Source organism: Microtus pennsylvanicus, chromosome 9, assembly GCF_037038515.1.
Source record: "Microtus pennsylvanicus isolate mMicPen1 chromosome 9, mMicPen1.hap1, whole genome shotgun sequence".
Taxonomy (NCBI): Eukaryota; Metazoa; Chordata; class Mammalia; order Rodentia; family Cricetidae; genus Microtus; species Microtus pennsylvanicus.
The window spans coordinates 40,488,136-40,503,390 of record NC_134587.1 but is presented as its reverse complement, the minus strand read 5'-3'; the positions used below and the strand labels follow the sequence as shown (position 1 = coordinate 40,503,390).

The following is a 15,255-nucleotide window of genomic DNA, read 5'->3' as shown; positions in this document are numbered from 1 at the left end:
GCGCAGTCCACACAGGAGGTTAAGATGTCCCCTCTGTAGCCTTCATGGCCCTCACACCCATCTCACCCTGTTTCCTTCCCATTCCTGGAAAGGCCTGTTCTGCCCCACCACACTCAGCCCTCAGTGGCCCCACTGAATCCAAGGTTAGAGAGGACCCAGGAGGGTTTTTTCCTGTAGGAATCAGCAATTGCCCACCAGAAAGCTAATGGCTTCCTCTATGTGCAGCTGTGGTTTCTGTCCTTTCAAGAACTTGGAAGTATGTTTGGTCACTCTCTAGAAAACATTCTCTGCCTCCAATATTTCCCGGCACCTGCCTACTGTCCTTCCGCCTGGGCCTTACCCAGGGCCTCCTCCAGCATTAGAAGCTCTGTGATCCCCAACACCCACCCACCCCGCCTCCTTGGGACTCTTTGTGCCATGTGCTACCCACCAGAGGGACAACCTATGTCCTTCTCACTTTGCTGTCCCTAGACAGCATCCTCAACAGGTAACTCCAGCCTCTCCGCGGAGCTGTGGCCAAAGCAGGGGTGCACAGTCTGGGGGAGGCCGGGAGGCCCTGTGTCTGTGCTTGACGGAGGTCACCAGAATATCCTGTGACCTCGTCTTGCTTCCCTGGCACTGGGGCTACGTTACACTGCTAACTACAGCCTGAGCTGCCTTCCACTCAGCAGCTGGTTCGTTATCTTAGAGGGTGGCCCCTCTCGTGCCAGGGGTGAGAGCGGGAGCCACATTCTCGGAGCAGGGAGAACGGACTGTGAAGGGGGCTGTGGTTATGGCTGCTGCGGGGAAGCTTCTCCACTTCTGGCCCAATGCTGGGGAGGGCGTTTATGTCCAATCTCGCTCAGCTGTGTGTTTACCTTGATCAAGCACATACTTTCCTCCCCAGGTGAGGTTGCCGAGCGCACTTACCTACGTGATCTCCCCCACCCCCACCCGTGCTCTTCCTGGAGCTGGAACACTTCCTTCCAGCCACCACCTCCCTAGGAAACCCACCCCTCCTCTTAGGAACCTCTTGATAGATCTGGTGTTTCCCGGATGGTAGAGCCTGTGTCATCACTGATGCGTAATGGCCATTAGGGGGCAGCATTGTGCTAAGGGTTTCCTCTGCTAATGCGACAACCCCATAGACTGTTCCAGAAATTAGAAAAATTTAATTTCAGTGTCCCAGGTTCTGACAGGCTAGGTGACCCCAATATCCCAGACCCAGGCCCAGATGGTCCTGGTGCCGATATTCCTGGTACAAAGCCACAGGGGTTGTGGCTTCCCCTCTAGGGGTATCCCACTTGTGATCTCCATAGTTCACCTAAGAGTCACCGATAGAGTTTCTTAAATGCTAAAATGTAGCTCTCCTGGGGGCACATACTGTCTGTGGGCTGAGGCTGGACATACCTGTGCCTCCTTCCACTGGGCTCCTGCCCCAGATGAACACACCTGTGTGGGTCACAGAGTTCTACAGGACCGGTACAAGCAAGCCCAATAGCCAAGAGAGACCAGAAGAGACAGAAATCATACTCAAGTTCTGTTTCCCAGAAAGGTGGGGCCCAGGAGAGCAGGGAGGTCACTTGCTGGTCGCAGCCAGGTGGCCCTGCCGGGTTTCTTTTGAGGATCAAAGTCAGCCTTCCTGTGTTCCAGGCTGTGTTTCCCCTTCTGTTGCCCTCAGCTGCACAACCAGGCTGAGTCTGCAGAGGTGGGACCCTCTCCCTTATCCCACAGGCACTTGGTGATGGGTGAGGGCCCAGTCTGTCACCATCTTCTCACAGTTAAGGACACCAGGGATCTAGCCAGCTCTCCATGGGACTTGGTCCCTCTTATCTTCACACTTATTTCTATCCAATTGTTCCTGCTTTCTGAAAATTCTTTCCATGTCTGTGTTCCCACAGTGCCTTGCAGCCTTAACATATGTCCACATATTCAGAAAGTGACCTTTACTCCAGGTGGGGGTTGGGTATGGTCATGCCATACTATAGCCTTGCACAGCACCTAACTCGAAGAAGGCCAGAGACAGAGGCCTGTGGGCCTCAGGGGCTGCTGGATACAGGCATGGGTGACATGTTTGGTGATTCAGGTGGAGTCCAGGTCACTATGTGCAAGGGACAGATGGTGCCTCAGGGAGAGTTGAGCTGAGGCTGTGTTCACAGCCCACACCAGCCAATTTGCATACTCATCCTTTGTGTTCCAGAGCATTCTAATCCCTGCACCTGCTGCAGGCCCACCTGGACCAGACAGCTTGCCGCCCACTGTGGCCGCTTTGACCTTTCCCATCTGAGGAGGGCAGCTGCCTGAGACCGTGCAGAGGAAAGAATTAGGGTCCTTAGTCATGGCTGTACCTCTCCCCGATGGCCCGGCTCTACATCAGACACAGCGATAGGGCAGAGCCACAACAGTAGCCGTGAGGTGTCTCCTCATTCCACACAGCCTGTGGGGGTGTCCTTATCAGCCAACAGGGATGAACAGGATAGCTACATTGGCACACTAGGCTGTGATCTCACCTGCAGAGCTGGTAGTGATGGAGCTAACACTGCATACTGGATAGGCTGCTACACACACACACACACACACACACACACATTGTGACCATACTTGACTGATGGACCAGACCTAAAGCCCTGAGGTCTGGCTCTGACACACTGCCTGGGTCCTAGAGCTGCTGGCGGCCATAGGAGCGCAGATTCCTGCTGAGTTAAGGGCACTTGTGCTCATCCTCTTCCCCCATCCTGATCCTGGCTTTACTCATCATTGTCTTCTAGCTCACTTGGTTTACCAGCTGCACCAGCCGCCACCTGTGGCTCCCTTTGGCAGGAGGAGAAACTGGGAACCAAAAAGGCAGGCTTGGTAACACCCTGGACCACCCAGAGCTGCGGTAAGGGCGAGCCTGAAGACAGGCCCTGGGCTGGCTGGTCGGGTGGCCAGGGGGGCCTCCCATGGGCCTCTTCTACTGCCTAGCTTGAGCTTGATCTCGCAGGGTAGAGACCTTGTTCTATGTGGACGGCAGGCACATGTCCGTATTAAAGTGTTTTGAGGCTCTCCAGCCCCCACCGCCGACTCTGCTCCTGCTGCGCCTGTCATGACGTATGTCATCGCTGGTCTCCAGAACAGTCACACTCCTGCAGCCCGAGAGTGCCACCCTTCTTTCCTTCCTTATGACTGTCACCCAGGTTATTCCTTTTGCTTGGTACTTAAGTGTCCTTGTTCCTAGATTTCAGCTGAAGGAACTCGGGACTGGAGATCTGGCACCTAGAAGGGGTACGAGGCATCCTCTTGCTGACCACAGTAGCCACAGAATCCTGGGGGAGCCTACCTGCCCTCAGGGTGCATCCGGGTAGCGGTCTCTAGGCTGCAGGGGAAGTCTTCCTGCACAGAACGGCCAGGAGATGGGTGCCAGGTTTGAACAAGCCTGAGACTCTGTTCACTCTTTCGTTGCTATCGGCTTATTTTCTGCAGAAAACAGGTTTTGAATATGGTAGTAACATATCCCGTACTTCCAGCCCTTAGGAGACTGAGGGAAGAGGGTCACAAATGTAAGGCCAGCCTGGGTAAGACAGAGTTCCAGGCCAGCCTGGGATGCACAGTGAGACCTAACGACCAAACAAGTAACAAAGGTGCAAACACACACACACACACACAATAGGTAAACGGTGCTGGAGATACAGCTCAAACGTAAAGTGCTTGCCTAGCATGTATGATGCCGTGGGTTCAGTTCCCAGAACTGCACAATGAAACCAAAGCAAACAGCAACAACAAAAGTGATCACGCCTGTCTTAGAGAAACATTAAATGTCACCCTTAGCTCTGCCCGGACTCCTCAATCAGAGTGACCCTAGGGGATTGTAGGATAGGCATCAAGGCCTGAGAAAGGCCCAGGCTTAGCCTCCAAGGTAGAGCAGGGTGGGTGAGGAGTGTTTCATATTGGGTTCAGAGCTATGGACATAGCTGATAGGTGTGAGTCATCTCATATGTGTGAGCTGAGTGTGTGTGTTTGTGTTGAGGGGCTACCAGCTCTACACAATGTGAGAACCAGCAGGTGGAGTCTTCTGGCCCCTGGACCTGGGGGACTCTTTCTCTTAGGGTAGGATATCTGGGGGCCTTCAGGCAAGAGCTGGCAACCCTCCTAGGCTCCAGGGCTACAGTAAAACCTCAGAGGTCCACAGACTTATTGCTCCTGCCATACTGACTGAGCATGACCTCACACCTGTTATTGATCAGAGCTCAAGCCTCTATCCCAGCAAAATCTACATTTTGGGGGCACCAGGAGATGGCAGGTGAGACTTCTGGGTCAGGAGAGGCAGAAAGGGCATTTGTGGAGATCCTCGGCCAGAGAAGGCCCTGGTTGATTTTTTTTTTTTTTAGTTACTCGCCTCATTGCTGTGACAGAATGCCTGACTGGAATTAAACCCAAGGGAAAAAAGTTATCAAAGGTAGAGACTGTCATAGTGGAGAGCCAAATGGCAGGCGCTCGGAGCAGCTGGTCACATAGCATCAGCAGTTAGGACGCAGAGATGGCAGATGCTAGTGCTTGGTCCAGAGATAACTGTAGAGATGTTAGGACCCACAGACAAGGTGGGTCTCTCACCTCAGTTAGCCCACTCTAGGTAGACCCGACAGGTTTGCTGAGACTTGTCTCCTGAATGACTCCAGAGCCTGCCCAGTTGACAGTGTTCCTTGGATCTCCAGCCTGTTTCTGGGTGGCTGCTCTAACAAGCTGGACTTTCGATGAACAGGGAAGTGTGGGCTCACGGTTCAGAAGGTGGGGGTTAAGAGCACTGCTGTGGGTTCCTGCTACCCCATCGCAGCAGAAGGCCACAGAGCTAACCCTCCCTTTGGTACTCATTTCTTTTCTTTTGAGACAGGGTAGCCTTTATTTAACCCACTGTGTAGCCATGGGTGGCCTTAAACTTCTGATTCTGTTGCCTCTGTTTCCCAAGAGATGGGATAACAGATATGTACAACCAGACCCTGTTTATGGGGTACTGCAGATGGAACCCAAGGTAAACACCTAAAGCTCTACCCTCACACGCCAGCCCTCCCCTTTATAATCAGTCCATTCCTGACTTTAGTGTAAGGCTTCACTGCTTTATAGATAAGGCTTCATCAGTTATTCTGTTACCATGGCTACTAAATGTTTACATAAATTTGAGAAAAATCATTTAAATCAGTGGAAAACCCTATCTGTTGACAGAAAGTGTAGCCCAGAGAGTCAGTGAGATTTCCAGAATACCCTGGGCTCTGCCCACCTGGGACTAGGTTTATACGCTCTCCTCCTCCAGACTGACTGGGCAGGGTCTGCTTTTGTGTGGGAGTCAAGAGCAATTCCTAATTACAGCAAGGTGGCCCTCTCCTTACCGGGGTGTGTGTGTGCTGGGGGGGGGGGAGCCTGCTGTATCCCTCAGCCTCATTTGCCGTTCCCTGAGCAGAAGTGCTGGTCGGTCACGGGAACGGCAACAAGAGTTCCAGTCTTTAGTTTATACAAGCAGCATTGTCCGGTGGAGCTTTCTGAACTTCAACACCCGGACATCCCTATTCAGTGGGATGTCTGTTGATGGGGGATACTGTGGTAGCTATCAGACATGTGGCTGTCAAGACCTGGAACTGTGAAGAGGTGGGACAGAAAATGTTATGTTTTATGGAGATAGATAGATAGATAGATAGATAGATAGATAGATAGATAGAGAGAGAGAGAGAGAGAGAGAGAACGAACATGCTCACATGCATATGTAGAGGCCAGAAGCCAATCTGGGGTAATAATTCCTCAGACACTCCCAGCTTGGTTTTTAAGACAGAGTATCTCGCTGGCTGGGACTCACCACACAGACTAGCCTGACTGTCTGGTGAGCCCAGGCTCTGCTCTGGCTCATCTCTGAAACATTGGGATTATATGTGCAGGCCACCACACCCAGGTTTTCTTTCTCTTTCTTTCTTTCTTTCTTTCTTTCTTTCTTTCTTTCTTTCTTTCTTTCTTTCTTTCTTTCTTCCTCGGATATACAGGTTTTGAAGTCTAACTTGGAGCCCCATTTTCCTCCCCTAAATGTACCAAAATAAACGCCATCTGTGCCTTTTGCTGCTTCTCTGGGGGCAAAGCTCTACCCTCAGGCTCAGCGACTCCGCGGGGGAGGGGGTGGCAGATAAACCAGAGTCTAAGCACTTACTGTCATTGTCCTTCCTGCCATCAACCGGCTGCCGTGGGTGCTGGGCACTCATGAGGCCATCTTACTGGGTCTCGCAGTACTGGCTCTTACTGGGACCCGCAGTACTGGCTTTAGGAGGTGCTGAATTCTGGGGGCTTCTAACTGTCTTTTGAGGAGAGTTAGGGATTAAGGCCCATGGTGATCTCAGCTGGGGGCTGACCTAGTTTTCTTCTGGGTTACGGGTCAGTGCTCAGGGACATGCAGTCTGTGGCCTGTGGGGTGCTGGTATGGCCCAAGAAGACTAGGAGATACCCCCCTCAGATGCATGGCTTAGAGGCTTTGGGCTTCAGTCTTTAGGTCCGTGGAAGGATGATGGAGTTGGGCACCTGCTCTGGCCTTAGAATCCTCAAGGGCCTGGACATAGTAGTGAAACCTCTTCTTCTCCAAAGGAACTGGAACTCAGTCAACCCAAGAGTTGTGCCCAATTACACGGGGGTCCTCCGAGAGTCCTCGAGTGCTCGTTGTATGTCTTGTGGCTGCACCCTGCTACTGTTTGATCTTTTCTGTCAGTGGTAATACCCAGGGATTGTGTAGCTGTTGTTCACAGCTTTTCTTCTGCTCCTTCTCTGTCCGTGATGACATGCAGTCTGCCAGGGAGGATTGAGAGTCTCTCTGTAGCCTTCCCTGTATCATGACTAGCCAGTGACTGAGGGCCATCGAGGGCTGTCAGGAAGACCCTCTCATCCAGGCCAGAGGGTTCAAGTCAACCATCCTCTGAACCCTCCCCTAACAGCTAACTCTTAGCAGAAATGAGGCTGAGGATAAGGATAAGGTCAGGAGGGAACAGAGCCAACCCCTGAACTCAGCTCTTCCCCAGAGCTCCCCTGGTGGAACCCCCTACAGGGTAGTGAACACCAGCAGTGTGTAGAGCCTTGGCCATGGAGGGGGAGGGGGAAGAAGCCTGATCTGCTACCCTTGGAGACTTTGTAATCTAAGAGGGAACACCCCAGAATTCCGAGGAGCACCCTGGACTCACCTCTGTAACACCTGAGCACCACTGTCAACCACAGTGACCTTCGGGCCCTGTTAAGCTATTATGGAATCCTTACATGGGTAAGCTGTATCTCCCCCCCCCCACACACACACAAAGGCTCTGTTTGGCCAATGATCTAGGGTCCTCTAGAAAGTGCAGGACAGAGCTGAGACTGGTACCTGGGTCTGTCTGGTTGCTCCTGTCACCTATGCTAACTCGATTCCTGCTTCTGAAATGAATGGTGGAAAGAGGGAGGCACAGCCAGCTTGAGAGAGGGAATACAGCCGCGTGGCAGCCATGCCGTCTCGAAGGGCTTCAGGGAAGGGGCCCTTCTTGAAGTGCTGGCTACCAGTGCAGTTCTGGCGTCGTGTGGGCTTTCCCTCCCGGCCTCTGGCCTGAGTTTCCTTGCAGGCCAAGAAGCTGTGAGTGCTGAGGCTCAACCAGGAGAGAGGCTCAGAGCGTACCTGCCACTCAGGTGCCCTCCTCCGTGGTCCGCAGGTCAACAGGAGCCCAAGGGGCCACATTCTGGAGGGCACCTGACCAGTTTCCAGCTGAAATCCTTGGATTTTCTCCAGTCACTGAAGGTATGTCCTGCCCCATGATACTAGGCCAGTGACAGCTGTGTCCCCTTTAGGCATATTCTGTTTGGAGATTAGCTGTGAGCAGCCTTTGCCTGAGGCTGAGTAAAAGGCTCCAAAACACAGAGCTGAGGGTTTAGAAGCAGCCCCCACCCCTGGTACTCAACTCCGATAGGGAAGTCCCAGGTAGAATTCGCTAAGAGAGGCAGGCCCTGCCCAGGCGTCGGATCTACCAAAGTGATCCTCATAGTCTGTCGCCAACAAGGCACCGGTGAACCGTGGGGTATGGGTTCTCATGACAGCTGGACCAGCAGAAGCAGGAGCAGGCGCTGGACCTTCTGAGACAGCGGGCAGAGCAAGAGGTATGGGAGACGCAGATGGCGCTAGATGAGCTTGTCTCCAAACACCAGCTGAAGGTCAGTGGGATGCCCCTTCTGGGACTTTAACTGGTGTGCTTCGCCTCCCAATGTCCCTTCTACCCCACCCCACCCAGGCTGAGGTCCTTCTAAAGTGGGCACCACTAGTCTAGGAGGGAGTACAAAGCCACATGAATTGGGGGCCCTGGACTTGTTTGAAGGGACTGGAAGCTTTGGCCACTAACGTCCTGAAAACACCCACACTGGGGTGCCCATGGCTGGTTCCAGACCTGGGTCACAGATAGGGGTCGTTGTCTGTTAGGCCTGTTAGGCCCCGAGCAGCGAGGTCTCTGTTGGAGCTCAGAGTTTATAATCTATGGTGTGTGTGATATACAAACCCCAGTATGCCTCTCTTGCCTGATTCTGGGATCCAGCCTGGCCCAGCTGGCTGTGAAACCTCCTCTCTCACTCTCTGCAACATCAGATTCTTTCCTTGCAGCAGCAGATGGAGAAACCCCTAGTCCAGCAAAAGCCAGAAAAGGCTTTGAAGCTGGAACAGCAGCAGACGTGTGGTGGCCTAGAGCCGAGCACACCGTCTCTCAATACGGTGACGACCAAATCCAGGTGAGGCCAAGGCTGGGACCAGATGCCGCCCCACAGGGTAGAGGAGGGCGAGGGCGGGCTTAAATTCAGGTTTCAGGTGCTGGCAGTGACAGTGACCTTTGGTGGTTTCCTGGCCCTTCAGATTACCACCCTTCCCACAAAGAGACAACACGGAGTCCTTGAGGCACCCTGAGGAGGCAAGGGCAGCTTCTGCAGGTGAGCGTCCTGTGTGATGTGTGCTGGCAGGTAAGGGGTAGAGCAGGGCTAAGAACCTTGTAAAACCTCCCAGATGAGCTTTGAGTCTCGTGGAGCTAGGTATGCCAGCCTACAGCTTCATCTCCAGCCTGACATAGCTACTTCCCTGGAAAGCTTGGCCCCTCTGCTGATTTCTGGTGGCCATAAAGTACATTTGTAGACTTTTTTTTTATTGAGAAAAGGAAAAAAAGTATCCGCTTCCTCCCAGCCTCCCCTTTCCCTCCCTCTCCTCCCACCCCTCTCCCCCTCCCCCAAACTCCTCTCCCCCTCCCTCTCCAGTCCATAAAGCAGTCAGGTTTCCCTGCCCTGTGGAAAGTCCAAGGTCCGCCCCACTCTGTCCATGTCTAGGAAGGTGAACAACCAGACTGGCTAGGCTCCCACAAAGCCAGAACATGAAGTAGGGTCAAAACCCCGGCCAATGTCCTTGGCTTCTCATCAGCCCTCATTGTTCGCCATGTTCAGAGAGTCCGGTTTTATTCCATGCTTTTTCAGTCACAGTCCAGCTGGCCTTGGTGAGCTCCCACTAGATCATCCCCCTTGTCTCAGTGGGTGGGTGCGCCCCTCGTGGTCCTGACTTTCTTGCTCATCTTCTCCCTCCTTCCGCTCCTCATTGGGACCTTGGGAGCTCAGACCAGTGCTCCAGTGTGGGTCCCTGTCCCCATCTCCATCCATCACCAGATGAAGGTTCTATGGTGGTATGCAAGATATTCGTCAGTATTGCTATAGGATAGGGTCATTTCAGGTTGCCTATCCTCAGCTGCCCAAGGGACTAACAGGGGACATCACCATGGGTTCCTGGGAGCCCCTCTAGGGTCAAGTCTCTTGCCAACCCTAAAGTGGCTCCCTTAACTAAGAATTGTGGTTCTGTGCTCCCCTGTCCAACCTTCCTTTATCCCAATCCTCCTGTTTCCCCAAGTCCCCCCCTCCTTCCCTTCTAATTTTTCTCTCCCCATCTCCCCTTACCCCAATCCCACCCCACCCCCAAGATCCCAATTTTCTCCCCGCAATTTTGTCTACTTCCCATAGCCAAGACTTTTTTTTTAAAGATTTATTTATTTATTATGTATACAACATTCCTTCCATGTATGTTCACATGCCAGAAGAGGGCACCAGACCTCATCATAGATGGTTGTGAGCCACCATGTGGTTGCTGGGAATTGAACTCAGGACCTTTGGAAGAGTAGTCAGTGCTCTTAACCTCTGAGCCATCTCTCCAGCCCCATTTGTAGACTTTTGATGATCTCCACACTCAGGCTTTTGTTGGGATATGCCATACTCTCTGTTGGGTGGAACCGTCTGTTACCAGTTGGTGACAGAATTGCTCTGACCTACCCCATGTTTGTGACTTTTCTTCTTTGTTTCTACTATTGTTGGCTGGGAGACACACTACGGAACCTTCAGATTGGAAGGTTGTCTAGACCCCTGGGCAGTTCGATTAGTGCTATAGTACGTAAATGTTTGTGATGTGTGCTGGCAGGTAAGGGGTAGAGCAGGGCTAAGAACCTTGTAAAACCTCCCAGATGAGCTTTGAGCCTTGTGGAGCTAGGTATGCCAGCCTACAGCTTCACCCCCAGCCTGACACTTTTGATGAACTGACCCTTTTGATATGGAGACACTTCTGCAGTGTGCTTTGTCCTAGAGCCCACTTTGTATGTAAGTTTAGTTGTGGGTTTTTGTTTTTGTTGTTGTTTGTTTGTTTGTTTTGCGGGCATGGGGATACTATGCTTGCATCTTGCCTTGGGTCTCCTAGTCTGGCCTGGAACTCACTGTTAGCCAAGATTACCTAAATTTCTGACCCTCCTGCCTCTGCCTCCCAAGTGCTAGGGTTATAAATGTGTATTGTTATGCCAGGCATGGTAGTGTCTTTAATCCCAGCACTTACGAGGCAGAGGTAGGCAGATCTTTTTGAGTTCGAGTCCAGTCAGATCTACAAGAGCAGATGCCAGGACAGCCAGGGTTGTTACACAGAAAAACCCTGTCTCAGGGGGTGAAGGTGAGGGGCACCTATTCTATGAAACTCACCATAGCAGGGTGGTAGGCAGGGGTCAGCAGCAAGGGAGCTGGGTAAGCAGGGAGTCTGGTCTCTGTGTGTCTCTGTGCCAACTTAGTACTCGACTTGGGACATCCCCTCTGGCCTCAGTGTCTCCTTCTGTGTGTGAGAGCAAGGGCTGTTATTCTGAGAACCTTGTGTTTGGTCTGGTTCTGTGTACAATTGTGGGTTCCATTTTGGAGTTCCAGTTTAGGAAACAAGAGGCCACCAGTCCCTTCCAGTATTACCTTGTGATCTGGTGGGATGCTGTGTGTCAGAGGTTGTGTGTAGATGCATGAAGTATGTTCTTGCCTTGGACATACTTCATTTGGGAGGCCCTCCTTAGGAAAGGCCCTAAGCACATGTTAATGGTTCCCTCAGGACCCCACCAAGGCCTGTTTTCTGTCTTGGAGCCGGTGCAGCAGGACCCAGCCCCCTCCCAGCTGGCTCTAACCAAGTTCTTCCCTTCAGACAGAACCACCTACAAGGTACAAAGAATGGGGCATGAGGGGCTGGAGAGATGGCTCAGAGGTTAAGAGCACTGACTGCTCTTCCAGAGGTCCTGAGTTCAATTCCCAGCAACCACATGGTAGCTTACAGCCATCTATAATGAGACCTGGCGCCCCCTTCTGGCTTGCAGGCACACGTGGAAGGAATGCTATACACATAATATAATAAATAAATAAATAAATATTTAAAAAAAAAGAATGGGGCATGACTTTAAGGCTACATGATACTGGTGGTGGGTAGTGGGTCCCCACTGGCCCTAATCTGGGAAGGGTCACCCCATCATTCCAGTGTCTATCCTTGCAGCTGGTAGCTACCCCAACTCTTCCTCTCACCCTGGGTGATAGCTGAGGACCTGCATGCCAACAGGGTGCTTTGGATAGGACAGTGCACAGCCCAGCCTGCCTTGCTAAAACCCTGCAGAGCATCAACAAGTGTCCTGCCTAGCTTGGGATGGGAGTGAGTCCAGGATGATGAGGACCCTGCCTGCCCTCTGGGAGCTTACTAGTCAGGAAGGGGTGCCTTGCCAGGAAGGGAGCATTGTGAAGGGGATAAGCTGGTGGGCGTTTAGAGAGGACTTCTTGGAGTCTGTGGCATCTTCCAGAGAATTGGGACCGCTCCCAGCCCTTGAGAGGAATTTGTAGTGACAAGACTGGGTTGGTCTGTGTCTCTGCAGCGGGACATAGAGAGACCAGAGCCAGGAACAGAAAGGTCCAGGACCTTCCACCGCTTCACTATTGCGATGCTGGAGCAGAGTCTGAGAGACGAAGAGCTGCGTGCCCAGCACCAGGCTGCAGTTCTCCGACTGCGTGAAATGGCGCTGGAGGAAAAAGCCCATGCTGAGCTGGCCTGCCTGGAGCATCAGATAGGGTGAGCTCAACGTGTGGTTGGTTCTGCCCACCCCGTCCACGTGCCCACCCCCACCCACGTGCCCACTCCGTCCACGTGCCCACTCCTGTCCACGTGCCCACCCTCCATGTGCCCACCCAGTCTACGTGCCCACCCCTGTCCACGTGCCCACCCCCTCCACGTGCTCACCCTCCACGTGCCCACCCTCTTACCCACACACAGACCAGACGACACAGAAAGATGACTGAAGTGATCCAGGCAGTGATAGGCACTTGGAGAAATTTAGGGAAGATAGTAAGTGTCCCCAAAAGACTAAACGAGCAGCCACGGTCCCTGTCTCTGTAGTGTCTGCAGTATTTTCAGAGTGTTCCAGAGTGTTGCTGGGGGCTTAGGCTTCGCACGCTGCTGCATGCCAGGAAGCCTCACGTCACCACATACGTGCCAGCACATGGGCATTGCAGGCCATCAGCATTCCCTTGGCCCGTCTCTAATTACAGACCTTCGCTGTGTAGCCAACGTTTTGCCATTATGACTACCGAGAAACTTTTTCCTTAGAGTGATTTCTTAGATATAGGACTTTCATATATAAATGAAACGAATCCAGAATCCTCTGGCCTTGCTGAGGCTGGCCTCTGGAGGTTCCTCTATTCACAGCCCACCACCACCCTGGGCATGACATGTCCTTACTGTCTATCAGTGGGGAACCCCTTGTCTGGATGTAGTCTGCAGGTGGGAGACTTCATCACCTCAGGCCTTCACACCCTTGACCATGAGACAGTCATCAATATGCTGGGAGGGACGATTGACAGCCCAGGCTAAGGTCCCTGGGGCTCCCAGACTCTGCTCGGTTGGGGGACATCTAGGTGTACCTGGCTGCTGGAGCTGCCTGGTCCTGCTTTGTGGATCTCCCAATCTGGAGAGACTCTCAAGACTGCCTGTGGCTTTTTCCCTTCCCTAGGTGTCTGGGGCTCAAGGGGCGCGAAGCGGCACGGGCCACTTTGTGGGAGAAGCAACAACAAGCCCTCAGCAGGCTTGAGAAGGAACAGGTAGGCACGGACAAGGAACGGCCACACAGAAGCAGGCCTGCGGCCCGCCCAGTGGGGGCACCAGAATGCCCCTGTGTCTCAGAACGTCCTTGAGCTCTTGCCACCCTCCAGTAATGCTTACAACTCTATGGGGCCTGGAAGAGCCCACGGTCAGAGGACTGCAAATCTAAGTGGCACATGGCCCTATGTCCCTGGGTCTAAACCACGCTTAACCTCCTGCTAACTGTGGCCTGCGACAAGTCGCTTAGCTTCTGGGAGCTTCAAGTTCCCACTGTAGAGCAGTGTCTGTTTCCGAAGTCTTGGCGAGGCTTTTAGAATAAAAGGGTGGTACAGAGGCAAGGCAGTAGCCAACACCTGGGGGGAGGGGAGAAGGGGGGAATAGGGAGAGAGACCTCCATATGGAAGTCATTGGTGCATGAGTACCCCAGCTTCATGGGTTCCCTCCTGCCCAGACCAAACCCAGAGGAGAGCAAAAGCTAAGAGGCTGAGCAGGGAGGGCCAAGCAAAAGGCCTGGGGGAGGAGAGGTGGGTTGTCAGGCAGCATGAGAGGCAGAGGCCCCTGGGCGTCCCCTCCCTGCCCCGGTGTCCTAACTGGAATTTTCTCCTCCGGAACTTCAGAGGGAAATCCAGTACCTGAAGAAGGTGTACGCGTCCCTGCATCGTGACAGAAAGCAGCTCCTGCAGCACCAGCAGTCTATCCTCGATGTGCAGAGGTCCATGGCTCACTTGCGTCAGGAGCTCCAGGCCCGGACCCAGCGGCTGCAGGTGGGCGCTCCCAGCATCTTCGCTTGGTCCCTTTGTGTCCCACCTGCCACTCTAGGTGGAAAGGGTCTGGAACAGGATGATGGTGTTGAGGGAGAAGATGACCTGCCGGGGGCCCTGGGGGAGGAGCCAGGCTTCCAAGCTATGGCAGTTATTACAGACCAGGGGGAGAAGAAAGGCCCTGTAGGAGGAGGAGAGCCTGGTGGGTGGGGGTGGAGGGGTAATGATCTAGCTCGAGGAGGCCCAGGTACCACTCAGATGGGCCAGCGGTAGCAATGGGGACTTCTGTCCCTAGCAGGCCTGGGTGTGCTGGAGAGGCCACTCAGACAAAGTACCCACTGTGTCTGTGGAGCTGAGTCCCTGCTCCTTTCACCCAGATAAGAGCATGAGAGGGAATATGGATGAGGGCAAGGGACCCTTGGGCACTCTGCGTTCCCCTAACTCTGTAAGCAGGAAGACACCCCTAACTCTGTAAGCAGGAAGACAGTGGCTTCATCTCTGAAGCACTTGCCACAGGCCAACCTTCAGGAGAGGGGGCTCTGGACTACCTGACTCTAGAATTCTCTATGCCTCTTGGCAACTGTGGGCAGAAAAGCGAGCTCTGTCTTCTGTCTGTACCTATCAGCAGGTGTCTAGGCCTGGTAAGGGACGGGGCAGCTTGTCTCAGCTGGTGCCCACTCTATCTACAGTGGTAAGGGTGTCCTGCGGTGGCCGCTGCCATGTGCTCCTGCCCCCCTGCTTTTCTGCAGAGGGCACCAGCTGAAGGTAGCTATCCCAGGCTTGCCCTGTGCTATTTTTCCTAGAGTTCCAGCTCCAGCGTCAAGGTCGCCTGGGAAGGGGTCTCTGATACACATCAGAAAACAGAGGAACACAGACCTGGGAGCCCCCAAAGCCACAACCCCCAGGAACTCTCAGACAGCTTGAAAGTTTCAGAGTGAGTGGGGGAGAGTGGGAGTGAGGGAAGATGGCTCTGGCACATACCATGACAAACCTTTCGTGTATTTGTTTTCTGCTGCATGGATCCATTTCACTCCGCTGCTCCCAGGAGGATGGGGGGGGAGAAGGGCATGGGAGGACCAGACCTGCCCTGAACTCCTCCAGGTGGATGGGGGGGGT

The 15,255-nt window shown here is 53.3% G+C and overlaps 1 protein-coding gene across 1 annotated transcript in view; it reads left to right on the top strand.

Annotated features, from left to right (window-relative positions):
* Positions 1-15,255, top strand: part of Ccdc187 (coiled-coil domain containing 187) — a 52,045-nt gene that overhangs the window by 24,577 nt on the left and 12,213 nt on the right. Inside the window, exons 11-20 of the mRNA XM_075984609.1 lie at positions 2,748-2,860; positions 7,653-7,738; positions 8,035-8,148; positions 8,588-8,712; positions 8,834-8,907; positions 11,357-11,463; positions 12,159-12,352; positions 13,290-13,377; positions 13,996-14,142; positions 14,943-15,073. Of these exons, the coding sequence (XP_075840724.1) occupies positions 2,748-2,860; positions 7,653-7,738; positions 8,035-8,148; positions 8,588-8,712; positions 8,834-8,907; positions 11,357-11,463; positions 12,159-12,352; positions 13,290-13,377; positions 13,996-14,142; positions 14,943-15,073 (1,179 nt within the window). The remainder of the gene's footprint in view (positions 1-2,747; positions 2,861-7,652; positions 7,739-8,034; positions 8,149-8,587; positions 8,713-8,833; positions 8,908-11,356; positions 11,464-12,158; positions 12,353-13,289; positions 13,378-13,995; positions 14,143-14,942; positions 15,074-15,255) is intronic.